Genomic DNA, 17,241 nt, shown 5'->3' on the forward strand with positions numbered 1-17,241 from the left:
GTTTGTCTTTATTAGATTTTTGACAAGTGATTCCCAGCAGAAATGAAGAAGTGAACATTGTGCACATGGGATCATCATGGTGGTACATGACATTTTGTTTTCCTGATAGTCCTCCTTTTTTCACCCAGGAGAGGGCACCTGTACTGAGGTATTTTGGAAGACATTCCTGAATTTCCTTTAATTGAAATGTAATACACACCAAAGACTGGGATATTCTGGTTTTCATTAGATAATTTACAGTCTTCATCACAATTTTCCTAAAAAAAAATGCTTTAACATGGGGTATACCTTCAAACCATGCCACTCCTAAGTTGTACATTTGGTTAAGAGAGTGTCATATATTGGTCTGCGAGGTCTACTTGACTCCTTGGTGCACCAGCTCGGCCATCCCATCCCTGATGCCCTTGCTATACTCCAGCGTAGCCCGGTGGATCTTCCACTGATACAGGCCACTCCTGCGAAGGTGTCTGAGGAACTTTGGAGCTCCAGGAAACAGCACGTTGTCGGCCAAAATCATAGATCCTTTTCCCAGTAGACCAGAGCCCTCCAGTGTCTGTAACACTCCAGTCAGTAAGTAAGGGAGCTCCAACGGCTCATTTTATCCAGTCATACTTCTGACAGGACAAAAAACTATAACATAGAATTGTAATTCATATGTAAACATAATCTTCAACTATTTGTTCTTGTTACCTGTAGATCAGGGAGGTAACATTTCTTCCAGTGGTCCATGAAGACAAAATCCAGCCTCTCCAGATTGTAGTCAGATCGCAGACGAGGGATCACCTCATCCGATGGATTCACAATGAGCTCCACCTGAAGAACACACAGCATGCAAGTCTCAGAGGTATAAGATGTTGGATTTTCAGTACATTAAATAAAATTATCCAAAATGTATGTTAAAAAACTGACAATTCTGCAAGTAGCTGGGTAAGCTGCATGCATGAAGTACATTAGATGTACAGTGAAATCTTAAACTGTATGCTTGTGTTGTCTCACCGTGTCATCATCAAAACCTGCCAAGCGGATGATTTTCTCAGCGATAGCAGCGTTCCTCTGGTCCATCTCAATGCTGTAGAGTCTGGCTCCCAGCGGCAGACTCCGGGCAATCCGGACGGTGCTGTATCCACAGTGGGCTCCCAGCTCCAGGACTGTCAGAGGCCTCTGTTCCATCAGCAGCCGGTCCAAGATCTTCCCTAAAACAAAGAGGGATCAGACAGGCTTATGTATCTGCAGCATTTCTTTATCGATTTACACTTTTAGGTCGTGTTTCAAATAAAAAAACTTTCTGGATAGTATCTCTTCACCTTTTTTAGGCCCGATGTTGCTGATGAACTCCACCTTGCTGCACCAGACATCGAAGGCTTCAAGAATGCTGTCAGGGTCTCCGGGGGTGGCATGGGTGAGGACATACTGGTAGGCCCGCTCCTCTCGAGTCAGACCAGTAATGCAGTCCTTCCATATCCTGACCAGAACTGCCCGATATAACAGCACAAAGTAGTAGCGGTACCTGATGATCAGTGTCAGCAGGAGGGGAACGAAGGCCAAAGCAATAGCACCAGACACCATCCTGGATTTGATAGAAAACCACACAAACACATACTTATTTATGTATTAACAAAGTGGATGCCACGTCCTCTTGTGCACTTTCAAATTAACTGTTACATGGATAATGTAGCAAATGTTTACTGAATGATTTCTGAATTTCCCTTACACTCCCTTTACCAACTACTAGACCACTGAATTGCTGTATTTTATACATCTCTTCTTGAACTGTGCTGTTCTGTAGTGTAGAACAACAGCAGTTTCTGTCTTGTTTGAAATGAAGGTTTTGTCATTTTCTGTTGACATTCAGTATGAAGGTGACAATACAAGGCTAAAAAGAACAACTACAGTGGGTACAGAAAGTATTCAGACCCCTTGAAATTTTTCACTCTCTGTGTCATTGCAGCCATTTGCCAAAATCAAAAAAAGTTCATTTTATTTCTCATTAATGTACACTCAGCACCCCATCTTGACAGAAGAAAAACAAATGTAGAAATTTTTACTAATTTATTACAACAGAAAAACTAAAATATCACATGGTCATAAGTATTCAGACCCTGTGCTCAGTATTGAGTAGAAGCACCCTTTTCAGCTAGTACAGCCATGAGTCTTCTTGGGAATGACGCAACAAGTTTTTCACACCTGGATTTGGGGATCCTCTGCCATTCTTCCTTGCAGATCCTCTCCAGTTCTGTCAGGTTGGATGCTGAACGTTGGTGGACAGCCATTTTGAGGTCTCTCCAGAGATGCTCAATTGGGTTTAGGTCAGGGCTCTGGCTGGGCCAGTCAAGAACGGTCACAGAGTTGTTCTGAAGCCACTCCTTTGTTATTTTAGTTGTGTGCTTAGAGTCATTGTCCTGTTGAAAGGTGAACCTTCGGCCCAGTCTGAGGTCCTGAGCATTCTGGAAGAGGTTTTCCTCCAGGATATCTCTGTACTTGGCCGCATTCATCCTTCCTTCAGTTGCAACCAGTCGTCCTGTCCCTGCAGCTGAAAAACACCCCCATGATGCTCCCACCACCATGTTTCACTGTAGGGATTGTATTGGGCAGGTGATGAGCAGTACCTGGTTTTCTCCACACATACCGCTTAGAATTAGCACCAAAAAGTTCAATCTTGGTCTCATCAGAGCAGAGAATCTTATTTCTCATAGTCTGGGAGTCCTTCATGTGTTTTTTGGCAAACTATGCAGGCTTTCATGTGTCTTGCACTGAGGAGAGGCTTCCGTCGGGCCACTCTGTCATAAAGCCCCGACTGGTGGAGGGCTGCAGTGATAGTTGACTTTGTGGAACTTTCTCCTATCTCCCGACTGCATCTCTGGAGCTCAGCCACAGTGATCTTTGGATTCTTCTTTACCTCTCTCACCAAGGCTCTTCTCCCACGATTGCTCAGTTTGGCTGAACGGCCAGGTCTAGGAAGAGTTGTGGTCGTACCAAACTTCTTCCATTTGAGGATTATGGAGGCCACTGTGCTCTTAGGAACCTTGAGTGCTGCAGAAGTTCTTTGGTAACCTTGGCCAGATCTGTGCCTTGCCACAATTCTGTCTCTGAGCTCCTTGGGCAGTTCCTTCAACCTCATGGTTCTCATTTGCTCTGACATGCACTGTGAGCTGTAAGATCTTATATAGACAGGTCCGTGCCTTTCCTAATCAAGTCCAATCAGTTAAATTAAACACAGTTGGACTCCAATAAAGAAGCAGAACCATCTCGAGGAGGATCAGAAGAAACAGACAGCATGTGAGTTAAATATGAATGTTGCTGCAAAGGGTCTGAATACTTATGACCATGTGATATTTCAGTTTTTCTTTTTTAATAAATTTGCAAAAATGTCTACATTTCTGTTTTTTTTCTGTCAAGATGGGGTGCTGAGTGTACATTAATGAGAAATAAAATGAACTTTTTTGATTTTGGCAACTGGCTGCAATGACACAGAGAGTGAAAAATTTCAAGGGGTCTGAATACTTTCCATACCCACTGTATGTCAGTCCACAAATGAACTATCAAAAGTGTTAAAAGTAATCCTGACCAGTACATTGGTTTGTCTACATTATCAGGCAACATTGGCCTATCACAGATATATTGGTATCAGCTTATGTTTTGTTTAATATGCTCTGATATGAAAACTGTATTTTACAGAGCATGATGGTGTCATTGCACTGTCTGCAGCACATGTAGCAGAGTATGTATCACAGCTGAGCAGATGGTGCTGCAGAGTCAAGCAGTGTCTTCACATTAAGTTGCTAACTTGTTTGTTAATTACATTGTGGGAGAGTTAATGAACAATGACCCTATCAGTTTTCAATATATCTTATCTCTCACAGTTGTGAACAAACGTTTACATATACTTGCCAGGACCATGTACATCACAGCATTCCTGAATTTCCAATAACTACTGTAATAATCACAGATTTTAGTTCAAAAATAAAATCTCCTGGGTCAAAAATAGGCATACAGCATTGCTACTATTTAATTAAATACCTCTTGGCCTCTTTTCACTCCAACTAGATGATTTTTGTAGCTGTCCACGAGCTTCTGGCAAATTTGTGGTCGTATCCTAAAACACTCCCATTGCCAGAATTAATGTAGGTCAATATTGGCTGACACTGAAAATTTCTCATGAACTAAAATCAATATTGACCCAAAAAATCCAGTTGGGCTCTACTTAAATGTTATGTTTTGGTTATACTTCCATGACTTGAATGCTCAAAACCATGACGAACTGCTGCGAAACTACAGAAAAGTCACTCGCAATGTTCAAAATATCTGCAATTATTGCACAGAAAGAAAGAATAATAAATATACAGAACTGTGACAGGAGAATACTGACAATTATGACAAATTACAGGAAAGCAGTCTTTATCTGAAACTACAAAATTTTGCCCAAAAGGAAATAATTTTCAGATGGCATGCCTCGATATTTTTAATTAAAGCAGATGTCGTCTGCATAGAAACCAGCCTCAATGCTAAAGGCCTGTGCTACATGTGAGACAACATGATGTGCCTCTATAGATGTTTCTCCTGCCTCAGGTAACTGTAGACTCCACAGGATGCCCTGAACAGATGCTACAGCAAATGTTTACTTCACAATAAAATGTATCTGAATGTAACATGAAAAACAAAGCAAGCTCACCTGTTTTCTAGAAAGCAGAGTAGAAGCGGTGATGGTGAGAAAGTTGAAAAGCGGCACTTCAGCTGAGCGAGGCGCAGAAATACGAAGAGAGTCGAGTGTGTGTGTTTAAGAGAAGGTCAGAGACTCCGCAGTATGAATAATTTATGCATCACGTGCATGACAGTATCCTTTAATTACTCCCCAATATTAGATAAGGACAGCAACATAACCAACTCTTCAGCTTGGAAACATCATGTCTTGTCATTTTTGATGACTCACACAGATAGCGTCATGTGTACACATTAAAAATAGAAGGAATACTGTGAAAAATGAGCAGACACAGTGAAACAGAGAGAGCCAGTGTGAAACTGACATCTGATATATCAAGTTAACGTCAACAGGTGTGTGTCTTTGTGTGGTTTTATGGAGTCCAATTTCTTTCGTTGCTGATGGAAAAATCGAGAACAAGCCAAAGAACATCTAATTTATTGTCTCATCAAATGTAACTCAACACAAAGTTTTGATCAAAGTTTATTAAATGAAAAACTAGTATGTAAAAATAGAGTTGAATCAGGTTTGATACAAATGAATATACAATAAAAAATAGAGACCAAAACCAAATTTATTGTTCACGTGACATATTTCCCATCGTTCCTTTTCAGTTCTTCTCTTCTGTCATGTCATTCCATGTTGTTTTCACTTATTAAACTACAGCTGTGAGATTTAAGCTGCTGTGCAAGAAAATCATCAAAAAATAGTAACATAAATGTCTATTACATTTATGCTGCATCCTCAATGTGTTTGAAAGTAATAACATATTTTGATGCAATAGATAGCATGAAAATAAAATTACCAGTACAGAAAAAACAACGACGCTGCTTCCCTGCAGATAAGTACCACTAAGACACATGATGTTATTAGTTGCCATCTACAAGAAGGGACAGAGTCGACTTCACTTCCTCCGCAGGCTGCGCTCGTTCAATGTGTGCAGTGACATGCTACACATGTTCTACAAATCAGTGGTGGAGAGTGCCCTGCTTGTATGCTGCTGTCTGCAGGGGTGGCAACCAGATGGACAAGGACAGGAGGTGGCTGGACAAGCTTATTAAGAGAGCTGGTTCAGTGGTCGGGAGAGATCTGGACGATGTGGGGACAGTAGTTGAGAGATGCATGAGGGGCAAAATGGAGAGCATCCTGACAAATCCCATCCATCCTTTGTACAGTACTGTCTCCGGACAAAAGAGCAGCCGTGGCGACCGTCTGCTTCCAATGCGCTGCAGGACGGAGCGCTTCAGGCGATCCTTCATCCCTTCAGCCATCAGAATACATAACTCCTCATAGCTCCCCCACTTTCAACTCAGTTGCCCTTTTTATGTTTTTATGTTTTATATTTTTACATGTGACGATGTTTTTGTGTTTTGTTAGGTGTTTTATATGAGCTGCCGGATACAACAATTTCCCTATGGAGATAAAGTATCTATCTATCTATCTATCTAGTTGACACCCTCATCTCTTTAATTCAGTGAATAATTGGATTAATAGGTTACATTCTGTCTCTTGTATGTACACAAAAATATACAAATATGGCCCCAGTTGTAACTAGAACACGTCACTTGTGGTAGTGACTTTTGTAACAACGTCTCAGGATCCCTCTTTGAGTGATGTTCACAGAATTAAGGCATAATTGGTGATTACAGCAAGTCTTTCATGAATTAATAATCATTCTTTTAAAAAAAATTCTTGCCTGATTCTCTGTTTTACTAGAAAAAGACATTTGTGGTGCACAGGGAGCATTTAGCATCAAAATAAACACAGGTGGCATATTTGCTGTTATTTAGGAATTTTTAGCTGTTCATTGATCAGCATGGGATTCCTGACTTGTTCTCTGTTTGTTCTTTGGATTTTATGGACTCTGTAAGTGTTGCTATTAGTGGCACACAGTTGCAGACTGCTTGAGTAACATCCACAGGGCAGATGTGCAGTAGTTGCAGCCGTTTAAAGCTCTGGACAGGGCTGTTTAAGGAGAGCTCTGATGAACTTCTTCAGCTCTTTGTCCCCTCTGCTCCACCTCACCAGTCGAGTCAGCACCAGTCTTCCCTCATCGGCCTGAGCCAGTGCAAGGAACCATCCGCTCTGGCCCCCGTTTCCCACCTTTCCTCCTTCTTTTGCCAGCCTCCTGTCAGTCTGTTCCTCCTCCAGCCCTCCGTCTTTGTTTGTTTCTGCAGAGTCCAAACCAGAACAAGTACAAGTGCCTCCTTCTTGCAGCCACAAAGCGCTATGAGCCATCGCACCTCCAACCTCCTCTGCCCTATCTGCACCTCCCCCTGCCCACCTCAGGATACGGCTGCGGGCCGTAGGCACCAGCTGACGGTCACCTCCCACTGTTGACACGCTGCCCAGACGCATCTTAAATGCTTCAACAGAGATGGAGATAATAGTATTTAACAGGTGTTGCTTCTGACACATTGTAAAGCTAGCTCTTTAGCTCAGTGAGATTATTAGAGAGTGAAGAATGTGTGTGGAACCCACACTACCAGTTTGTTCTCACCGTATGGACTGTGGCAGAAGTTCTCCTGGATGTCAGTTTCTCCTTCAGCAGCCAGACTGCAGGCATCACAGATAACGCTCCCTGAGGAACAGAAAACAGAAATGATTAGATGACTGCAATTGTCTGCAGTGAGGATGGAAAACTTCTGGAAAAACACAAACACCAGGATCAAAGTGGGAAAAACATTTAAGATCAGGCAAGTCTGGATAGAATTAAACTTAACTGATCTCCAGGAGGGAGATCCAGTGGCTACAGCACAAGAAGCAGACCAAAGAGGTACTAGAAAACAGATGAAGGGTTATACATTAAGTAAATAAAATAAAAAAGCAAACAAAACAAAACTGAAATTACTTTGAAAAGCTACATGCATTGTATATATTACAATCCCTATGCCTCATACTGGTTGCAAACTGCTGAGGCTGATCCTGACATCAGTTTTAGAAAGTGAAAAAGGTTTAATAGCAGTAGTGGGAGAAGTTGTCTGATACTTAAACTATTTTTACATCCATGTGAAGTGTCCTGCAATCAAAAACAAGAGCATGGAAGTGTGATGAGGACAATGCACCTTAAGTATAGAAGTATTTGATCTGCAGAACAATGGCTCCTGTGAGTGTTATATTACTATACATGACAGTATTAGATCATCATTGATGCAACAAAGTGTAAACAACAGAATTTAATGCAGTGTCTGGAGTTATTTTAACTACTTTAAATACAGTTTAGAAGCTTAGTCCAGGGATCTTAGTAAACCCAGAAGTCACAGTGCCAAGTCAAGATGAAAAGACAAAGCAGGAAATGATCACAAATTTGTCTTATCTAGCTGATTTTAAATAAACGTTGGACAGTTTCACCTCTTTAAGGTAAGGTTTTTTGGGGAAATTATTGTCAAAATCAGGAACATTCTGTCTCTAAACAATTTTGTCCATGTATTTGTTACTTCTAGGCTGAAGTCTTGTAATTTCTTAGTATCAGAATCTCAAAATGGCTCTAAAAAACTTCCAGAAATGCTGCAGCCAGAGTACTGACAGGAAGTACTTAGAGCCTTCCTATTTTTCCGACAATAGCTTCTCTTAATTGATACGCTGTAAAATCCAGAACAGAGTTTTAAATCCATTTTCTTCCACACAAATCTCTTAATGCTCCACTGTATCTTAAAGGCCTTATTGCACAATAACATCCCAACAGAGCATCTCTCTTTTCTCTCCTACACTCTCCATAAATTTATATATCACCATTACATGTTGCCAACTTTGTGTTTTTCTCTCCTGTAACTTGTGTTTGTTCTTTCTGCAGGTATCTACATGTTTCTGAGTTAGTAGCATCCAACCTCCCCAGTCTTAATTGTTCTGTGGTGTAATGTTTGTCTGTCTATCTGCTATCCTGTCCTCTTTCCTCTTTACCACCAAGACAGAAATGTTGAAATAACATAGGTAAGCTAAAATAAGACGAGAATAGAAAAGTAAAGCGTAATAGTGGTAATGATTCTGAATTTCACAGCTGAACCAATGGCTTTTAAGTAAGATTAATATCCTCTTGCACATTTCAAGTTCTTGTTTACAGTTTTTCTATACAACCGTGCATAGGACTAATTATAGGTGGCTAATTTGCACATTTCTCCACACTGGAAATATACTCTTTGTCACTGCTTCTTATTTATCAAACTGCATTTATTTTTCAACTAAGACTGGCAACACTTTTAATCTTTATGCTACTGCTTCACTACACTAGAACACTAACCTCCTGAGACCTGGCCCGTTCATTTATGTCTGCTGTAGTGGACATTTGTTTTTGACCAATATCTTGTGACTCATTTGAGCTACTAAATCCTGACGTGCTCAGTAGAGAACATCCTGGCCTTTCCAATGATATCTCAAGTCACTGGATGGGATGAGGGGAAATTTGTTTTCATGCTGAGTGGAAACACAGGCCTCCTGACTGCTGTGAGTTTAATTTAGTTTCTTAACAATCCTGTTATGTTAGTTCCTCAGGAACAGCAAAAATGCTCCTGGGTCATGTTTAATTATCCAAAAGTGTCAGAAACCCCCCCATAAATGCATGTTAGAGCTTTCTTTAAATGTAGATTGGAAAGACCTACATATAAAATACAATAGTTCTACATGATGTTGATTTTTTTAAATTTTATTTTATGTTTTAATTTTTTTTCTCTTCGTGGAGTTGATAAATTAACACAAAGCACCTCTTCTGTTCAGGGTGGGTTCGCAAATATGTAAAATAAACCATTTTCATTTTATATGTTGATTACACTCGTTAAGCCGAGCAGAAGAAGTTTCCTACTGAAGGGTAATTCTAACAATTTCCTTGCAAGGTCAGGTCTGATTATATTTTATATTATACATATATATATATATATATATATATATATATATATACATATATATGGCATGCCGTTTAGGAAATTATATATATAATGAAAGTCGATATACATATAATGAAAGTCGATATATATATAATGAAACTTGATATATATATATATAATGAAACTTGATATATATATAATGAAAGTCGATATATATATATAATGAAACTTGATATATATTGAATGAAAGTTGAGATATATATATATATAATGAAAGTCGATATATATTGAATGAAAGTCGGAATATATGGAATGTTATATAGAATATATAGAATGTTCAGATTTTCATTCCATCTATTCAAAGTTTCATTCCATATATTCAGACTTTTTCCTACTGAGCCCTGGAAGGACATGGCAAACAAAAACAGGAGCCTTATTGGACATTTGCTCTTCAGATGAGCTCTTCTGTGATTATCTATCTGTCTTCATGGTTGTCACAGGGAACGGCGACTACGTTTGAGAAAACAGGTAATTTTTAGATATGTTTTGATTCTGAACACTGAACGTGTTAGCATTAGCTTAGCTACTTAGCTTCGACTACATTTGCATCCCTACATAGCTTAAAGGTTAAACACATGCACCATATGTTGATGATAATGATAATATCTATGTTTATCTTTATAGCTGGTCTTAAGGCTAATTACGAGGCAGAGGTCAGCTGCTGCCTGGACACATCCATGATCACGCCACTGGTGGGACACAATTGTACTGGATTTCAGCTGAAGGCTGCTGTTCTGTCCAAACTGAGACATTTTTATTGTGACATACCCTCCACTGTTGTTAGCTTTTGATTCAATAAATTTTTTTGAGATGAGGAAATCACTATTGCATGTTTCTAGATAAATACCCTACTTTAATGATATATCACGACAGCATGCACTTTTTATATTTTCCATCAATTTCACCCAAAAGTTGAATAACTATTTGTGAGCTGTGTATGTAGACACATAATAGAAGCACATTTCAATAATATGTCTGCTGCAGTAGTGCAGTTTATCTACCTAGATTGGTGTAACAGTAAAAAAACAACAACATATGCTACTGATGTTTCTGACTAAAATCTGCTTGAAAAGCACAACTGCTTATCTGTCAAAATGTGTGTAACAAAAGTGTGCACTGAACACTGAATAAAGTCTCTGTAGATTATAGACAAAATTTGCATCTCTCATCACAAATTTCTGTTTATTCACCCAAAGTGCATGGGTAAAATACAAAACAGGTGAAGTACTAAAAAAGATTTATTTTCTAGAAAAGCCAATAGTCAACAATGCAGTTTAATTCTGGGACAGTTGCTCCAGCACCGACACCATGCGTCCCATCAGTGCAACCAAGGTTTTCATTCATCTTCTGGATGTTCTGGAGCATGGCAGAGGTCACGTCTTGGTGTCTTCCGATCTGTTCGAAGAACCGTTCCTCTGACCTCTCCAGATACTGCAGAGGATCCACAGCAGCTTCCTGGTTCCCTTTTCCTGCATAAAAGCACCAAAAAGTACGAGTTGTCAGTAATTATTTTCTATTTTCATAAACACAGTTAACTTAAAGTAAATGTTCTATTTTGTGATTTTAGGATGGGTCAAAAGATAACATACTGATCATGTTGATGTCTGCATAGTCTAAACAGATCTTACTTGATTTGGTCTGTAGAGAGGAGGACAGCGTGGAGGAGCTGCAGGACGGAACCAGTAAGCTGCAGACTAGTGCTCCTGGTAACTGGACCTCATCATCCAAGGCCGACAACTAAATAAAATGAACAAGACATGCTGTTGATATCTGTAATACAAATGATTTTATCCATTAACTGATTTATTGCTTTGTCCATACAATGTTAGAAAGTGTGACATATAATACCTGTAATAATTTCCAACAGTGATAAATGCCTTGTTTTATTTTACAACAAAAAACACCAAAAGCATCTGTGTATAAGAAATCAGTGCATTGGATTTCCACATCTGCAAAGCTAGAAAATCACACATCAGAATTTTACCTTGAAATTATGAAAATAGCTGCAGATTACCAGTACTCTTTACTTCATTGTGTTAACTTGATCATTTGAATCAGTTTTTTAGACTTGTATTACTGATACGAAACATAATCAACACATAAATTAAAATGTGTTCGCAAAGAGTTCACTGGTTCTTCAAGGAAAATTTCAATGATAACCATATAGTTCAGTAATATGATTAATGGGTCATTGTGTAACAGCGTGGGAGGTTCTGAATACAGGTCTTGGACTGAAATATTGCTGCTGCTTTCCTCCGGTTTTATAAGGAGTTGTTTCATAGCTTGTTAGCTTACCAGCGGCTAACTGGCTGGCAAACAATAGTTCAACGCCAACCTCTAATCAGTGATCCGGTGTCCGGACCGCGTTAGCTGGCGGAACGTTCATAATACTGATGTGGGACTGTTGTAGCTAGCGTATTCATAGTAGGATAACAGCAGGATGTTGGAGAAATAAAACTTACCATTATCAGGATCGCTGGTCTGCATGGCAGACTCTTAGCGCATCGCACTGCTTGAATGTCTGTGTATTTCAGGCCGATTTCAAAATAAAACTCAATAAAATTGTCGTCCGGGTGAGTGTCCTTCATTGTCGCTTCGCCATACGGACATGTCCCTTCCGGGGCTCGGTAGGAAAAAAAGATTTGATATATATATAATGAAAGTTGATATATATATAATGAAAGTCGATATATATATATAATGAAAGTCGATATATATATAATGAAAGTCGATATATATATATATATATATATATATATATATCGACTTTCATTATATGTATATCAAGTTTCATTATATATATAATTTCCTAAACGGCATGCCATATATATATATATATATATATATATATATATATATACATACATATATATAATATGTGTTGTGAATTGGTGTTACAGAAATCAAAGTGAACTGAATTTCTCATTGGTCTGATTGGACTGATCTTTCGTTGCATCTTATCTAATTACTATGTTCAGAATGTAACATCTTAACCTGAAGAGTAGCTTCTAATTACGTCATGTTATGTGGAGTAAAACTTGGGAATATATCTTTTAAATCTGGTCTAAACTGCGCTGATTAGTTACAGCATTTGAGTAAAATAAATCTGTCCAACACTGTTATGAGGTGGAGTGTGTAGCTGGCTTGTGTGAGGAACAGAAATGACATAAAGCGGTTTTATTTCCTCTGTCGGACACAATCAGATTCACTGACCTTTCAGCGCCTCCTCGTGTCGGACCTCCTCCGTCGTCCGTCCCTCCTGCTCTCCGGTGGCCGGGATGCACAGCTCGGTCCCCCGGGGGAAGCGGCTGCAGTTGAACATCTGGGGCCAGGGGAAACCGAAGGCGCTCATCACGGGCACGCAGCCGTCCCGCACCGCCTCGCACAGGCTCCTGCAGGGGCTGAGCGGCCCGCTGAGCTCCGGCAGACACACCGGGGCGAACAGCGAGCACAGGAACTTCTTGGTATCCCGGTGGCACAGCTTGGAGATGAGGGGCAGCCAGGCCGCCGACTGCTGCTGGGCCTCTCTCAGGGAGTCGTGGCCGAGCAAATTGGGGATCCACATCCGCCTGTAACCGATGCCGTGGCACAGAGACAGGGTGCTGGGGATGGGTTTGCACACCGAGCGCACCGACGAGCTGAAGCCGAGCGACGGCGGCCCGAGCTGGGCAGGAGGCACCGTGTCCGAGGCCCGAGAAAGTGTGAAGAGCAGGACAAAAGTGAGCAGAGAAGCAGACATTGTTGTTGTTGGGAGGGTTATCTGCAAAGACGCCGCTCTTCCGCCTGGACTTGACCGGTCTGTAGGTGTAAACAAAGAGGTGTGGAGGAAACAGGGGGTAAATGAGAGGGCAGGCGCCTCCCAGTCATCATCCCACCCACAGACTGCTGTCTGTCTGCAGGGGACTGCTGGCACAAAATTAATAACAACTTCACAAATCCCAGATGCTGACATGGAGACCAGGATTTTATAAATATTTATTGAATTAATTCATTTTTATTTGACAGAGAAAGACATGCAGTCCTGAAGACACTGGGCCTAATCCTCACTGCCCCTTGATTCTGCATAACTTCTACATTTTGTAGCTGCATACAACTGCCAATATTCATGTGTTTTTAGGTTTTGAAAAGGAAAGATCCTTCTATAAAATAGAATGTACAACTGCATATAATATTTGCTTACCATTCTAAGAAACTGAAGCAGACACTCAACATGATTTTTTTTTTGTGAAAACAGAGACAATAGGAAGCTGTGTACTTACACAAAGAGCTTTGAAAACATCGACTGTCAGTATTGCGAAATCAGTTACTGGAAATATAATAGCACTGCTGTGTGCGGTGCTCTGTCATCAAACTGAGCCAGATGGTGTCACAGACCCTTTCATCTGTTTTACAGTCTGAAATCTGTGCACCACCATGTCTTGTCCTGCCTTCTAATGCTCCTGCTGGATTTTTCTACAGTAACTGCTTATGAAATAGGACTTAACACATAAGAACCCACGGTGACACCAGCGTAACAAGCATTTTGAGTGCCCCAGTCTCTTCCTATTAAAGCTTTATGTCTGAACTTAACTCATTAAGTCCTTTAAGGAAAAATTGGTCTGGGTTCTTATGGGTTAAACTTGATTAAATTCTCTCATTTTTGCAAAATCTACCCACTTCCAAAGAAAAAAAATGAATGAAAAGCACTACTCAGGAAGATTGCAAGAGTTGTTGCTTCCCTCAAAATTTCCCATAATGCAGTAATGCTACACATTAGAGGAATGGCTACAACTCACCACTTTATGTTTTACAAAATACAATGAATGTCAAACAACAGTACTGTTAACAGCAGTATATTGACTGGCCATGTGAGCTGGAGTTGCAGGTTAATGTATTTGAAATTCAACACTTGGTTACTGGACCCGAAAGGCAATGGTTTGCTATTGTTCACACTGACTCCACCTACTACCCTCTGTGAGTTCTGTTTCAATCAGACCTTATTTATAATGCATGTTTCACATAAGTAAAATGTAATGCAAAGTGCTTTACTGAACAAAAGGAATAACAAAAATAAAACCAAGGACTGAGGAATTGCTGTCAAAAGTAAAAGCAATGAGGAAACATGAAAGACAGGATAAGGAAAAAAATGATAATAGCAAAATAAGAGGATAATAAAAAAAATGCAAAGTGGTAAAAGACGGCAATACCAGGTTAAAACACATCAATAAATAAACAAAAAATAAATAAAATGAACAACTTAACCTACACATTTATTTAAGGGCTGCATAATTGATCTTTTCTAACATCTTATTTATTGTCCTTCTGATCAAAGTCAATGATCATTGGAATTCAAACCTTAATAAAATTATGACAGAAAATATAACAAAGAACTTGCTGTAGAAATTTCAATCAAATCAAAAGTCTGTATTTTGAGAAAAAGCAATTTGCATATTGTTTATTTTTAGCACCAATTGACCATCAAATTAAACTCTGTTTTTGTAAGTTATCAGTAAATCAACAAAATAAAAAATGCAGATATTTGCTGTTCTTTGAAAGAAAAATGATGCATATTAAAATTCAAAACTGTAAATAATTTCTAAGCCAGCCGTGGACGGCAAACAGGATTATAGGAGGTGTTTTAATGTTTCTGCAAAATTCAGAATTACATTAAGTGAGACTTGAACATTATTATTTCAGACATTATTTCTAAAATGATCCAATGAAGTGAGGAGGGCATTGAAGAGGATGAAGAGTGGAAAGGCACTTGGTCCTGATGATATACCTGTGGAGGTATGGAAGTGTCTCGGAGAGGTAGCAGTAGAGTTTCTGACTGGGTTGTTCAACAGGATCTTAGATAGTGAGAAGATGCCCGAGGAAGGGAGGAGAAGTGTGCTGGTGCCCATCTTTAAGAACAAGGGAGATGTGCAGATTTGTGGCAACTACAGAGGCATAAAGCTGATGAGCCACACGATGAAGCTATGGGAAAGAGTAGTTGAAGCTAGACTAAGGGCAGAGGTGAACATCTGTGAGCAGCAATATGGTTCCATGCCAAGAAAGAGTACAACAGATGCAATATTTGCTTTGAGGATGTTGATAGAGAAGTAGAGAGAAGGTCAGAAGGAGCTGCATTGTGTCTTTGTAGATATGGAGAAAGCTTATGACAGGGTGCCCAGAGAGGAACTGTGGTTTTGTATGAGGAAGTCTGGAGTGGCAGAGAAGTATGTTAGAGTGGTGCAGGACATGTATGAGGACTGTAAGACAGTGGTGAGGTGTGCTGTAGGTGTGACAGAGGAGTTCAAGGTGGAGGTGGGACTACATCAGGGATCAGCTCTGAGCCCCTTCTTGTTTGCTATGGTGATGGACAGGATGACAGACGAAGTTAGACAGGAGTCTCCATGGACTATGATGTTTGCAGATGACATTGTGATCTGTAGTGAGAGCAGGGAACAGGTGGAGGAGAAGCTAGAGGCGTGGAGGTTTGCCCTGGAAAGGAGAGGAATGAAGGTTAGCCACAGCCAGATGGAGTATCTGTGTGTGAATGAGAAGGACCCAAGTGGAAGAGTGAGGTTACAGGGAGAAGAGATCAAGAAGGTGGAGGATTTTAAGTACTTAGGGTCAACAGTCCAGAGCAATGGAGAGTGTGGAAAAGAGGTGAAGAAGCATGTACAGGCAGGCTGGAACGGCTGGAGAAAAGTGTCAGGTGTGATGTGTGATAGAAGTGTTTCAGCTAAAATGAAAGGAAAGGTTTACAAAACTGTGGTGAGACCAGCCATGTTGTTTGGTATGGAGACTGTGTCCCTGAGGAAAAGACAGGAAGCAGAGCTGGAGGTAGCAGAACTGAAGATGCTGAGGTTCTCTTTGGGAGTGACCAGGATGGATAGGATCAGGAATGAGTACATCAGAGGGACAGCACATGTTAGAGGCTTTGGAGATAAAGTCAGAGAGGCCAGACTGAGATGGTTCGGACATGTCCAGAGGAGAGAGAGTGAATATATTGGTAGAAGGATGCTGAGTTTCCCACTGCCAGGCAGGAGGCCTAGAGGAAGACCAAAGAGGAGGTTAATGGATGTGGTTAAAGAGGACATGAAGGTAGTTGGTGTGAGAGAAGAAGATGCAGCAGACAGGGTTAGATGGAGGCAATTGATTCGCTGTGGCAACCCCTGAAGGGAAAAGCCGAAAGGAAAAGAAGATTTCTAAAATGATCCAGATCTGTCTGAGCCACGTTATTATCTGTATTTTGACAGATAATATGTTGGGTAATAACCTGCCACCTGAAGGCTTGATCTGCTCAACTGGGTCTCCTGAAAGAGCTGAAACACCCGATGAGCCAAAGGAACATCACTGATGATGTGTTCAGGTGCAAAAATTTGATGTAGTGTGTGTTACAAGATGCGTAGTTAATATCCTATGATACAAGGGAGAAATAAAACAAGCAAAATAGAAAAAAAAGGGTTGTGATGTTGCGTAAGTCATTGTGTGCATCTGTGCTGACTAAACACACACAAACCAAGGATTTTAAATCAACTGTTTTCATTGGGAGGGAATCTGTGTGACTGAAACATTGTAAACTGCTCCTCTAACTGTCAAAAGCAATTTTGCCTATTATCCATCCAGAGGCCAAATGCATCCTGTAATGTGCAACAAACTACTGTTCCTGTGATGCTTCGTGTAAAGTTCACGTTATGAATC

At 40.2% G+C, this 17,241-nt stretch overlaps 3 protein-coding genes and 1 long non-coding RNA gene across 6 annotated transcripts in view; 2 read left to right on the forward strand and 2 right to left on the reverse strand.

The window, feature by feature from the left end:
• The window catches only part of LOC127536903 (coiled-coil domain-containing protein 186-like), a 218,860-nt gene that overhangs the window by 182,957 nt on the left and 18,662 nt on the right, over positions 1 to 17,241 (forward strand). The gene's annotated exons all lie outside the window — the stretch shown is intronic.
• Positions 32 to 5,017, reverse strand: tomt (transmembrane O-methyltransferase). Of its 2 annotated transcripts, XM_051958352.1 has the most exons (5): positions 4,670 to 5,017; positions 1,305 to 1,567; positions 997 to 1,193; positions 691 to 813; positions 32 to 553 (listed from the first exon to the last, which is right to left on the reverse strand). In XM_051958352.1, exons 2-5 carry the CDS (start codon positions 1,564 to 1,566, stop codon positions 356 to 358), a joined length of 780 nt encoding a protein of 259 aa, XP_051814312.1. In that variant the 5' UTR covers position 1,567; positions 4,670 to 5,017; the 3' UTR covers positions 32 to 355. The 2 variants fall into 2 exon arrangements, with proteins under 2 accessions (XP_051814312.1, XP_022074313.1); XM_022218621.2 differs by lacking the exon at positions 4,670 to 5,017 and having other exon boundaries at positions 1,305 to 1,632.
• Positions 5,253 to 13,312, reverse strand: sfrp2l (secreted frizzled-related protein 2 like). 2 transcript variants are annotated; one of them, XM_051958344.1, is made up of 4 exons: positions 12,787 to 13,312; positions 12,036 to 12,196; positions 11,202 to 11,310; positions 10,729 to 11,042 (listed from the first exon to the last, which is right to left on the reverse strand). In XM_051958344.1, the coding sequence occupies exons 1-4, from the start codon at positions 13,310 to 13,312 to the stop codon at positions 10,819 to 10,821; spliced, it is 1,020 nt and encodes a 339-aa protein (XP_051814304.1). In that variant the 3' UTR covers positions 10,729 to 10,818. The 2 variants fall into 2 exon arrangements, with proteins under 2 accessions (XP_022074312.2, XP_051814304.1); XM_022218620.2 differs by lacking the exons at positions 10,729 to 11,042; positions 11,202 to 11,310; positions 12,036 to 12,196 and adding exons at positions 5,253 to 7,062; positions 7,197 to 7,277.
• On the forward strand, positions 9,772 to 10,738 carry LOC127536918 (uncharacterized). Its single transcript, XR_007946132.1, has 2 exons — positions 9,772 to 10,041; positions 10,198 to 10,738. It is a non-coding gene; the product is annotated as an uncharacterized LOC127536918 (long non-coding RNA).

This window comes from Acanthochromis polyacanthus, chromosome 13 (genome assembly GCF_021347895.1).
Source record: "Acanthochromis polyacanthus isolate Apoly-LR-REF ecotype Palm Island chromosome 13, KAUST_Apoly_ChrSc, whole genome shotgun sequence".
Taxonomy (NCBI): domain Eukaryota; kingdom Metazoa; phylum Chordata; class Actinopteri; family Pomacentridae; genus Acanthochromis; species Acanthochromis polyacanthus.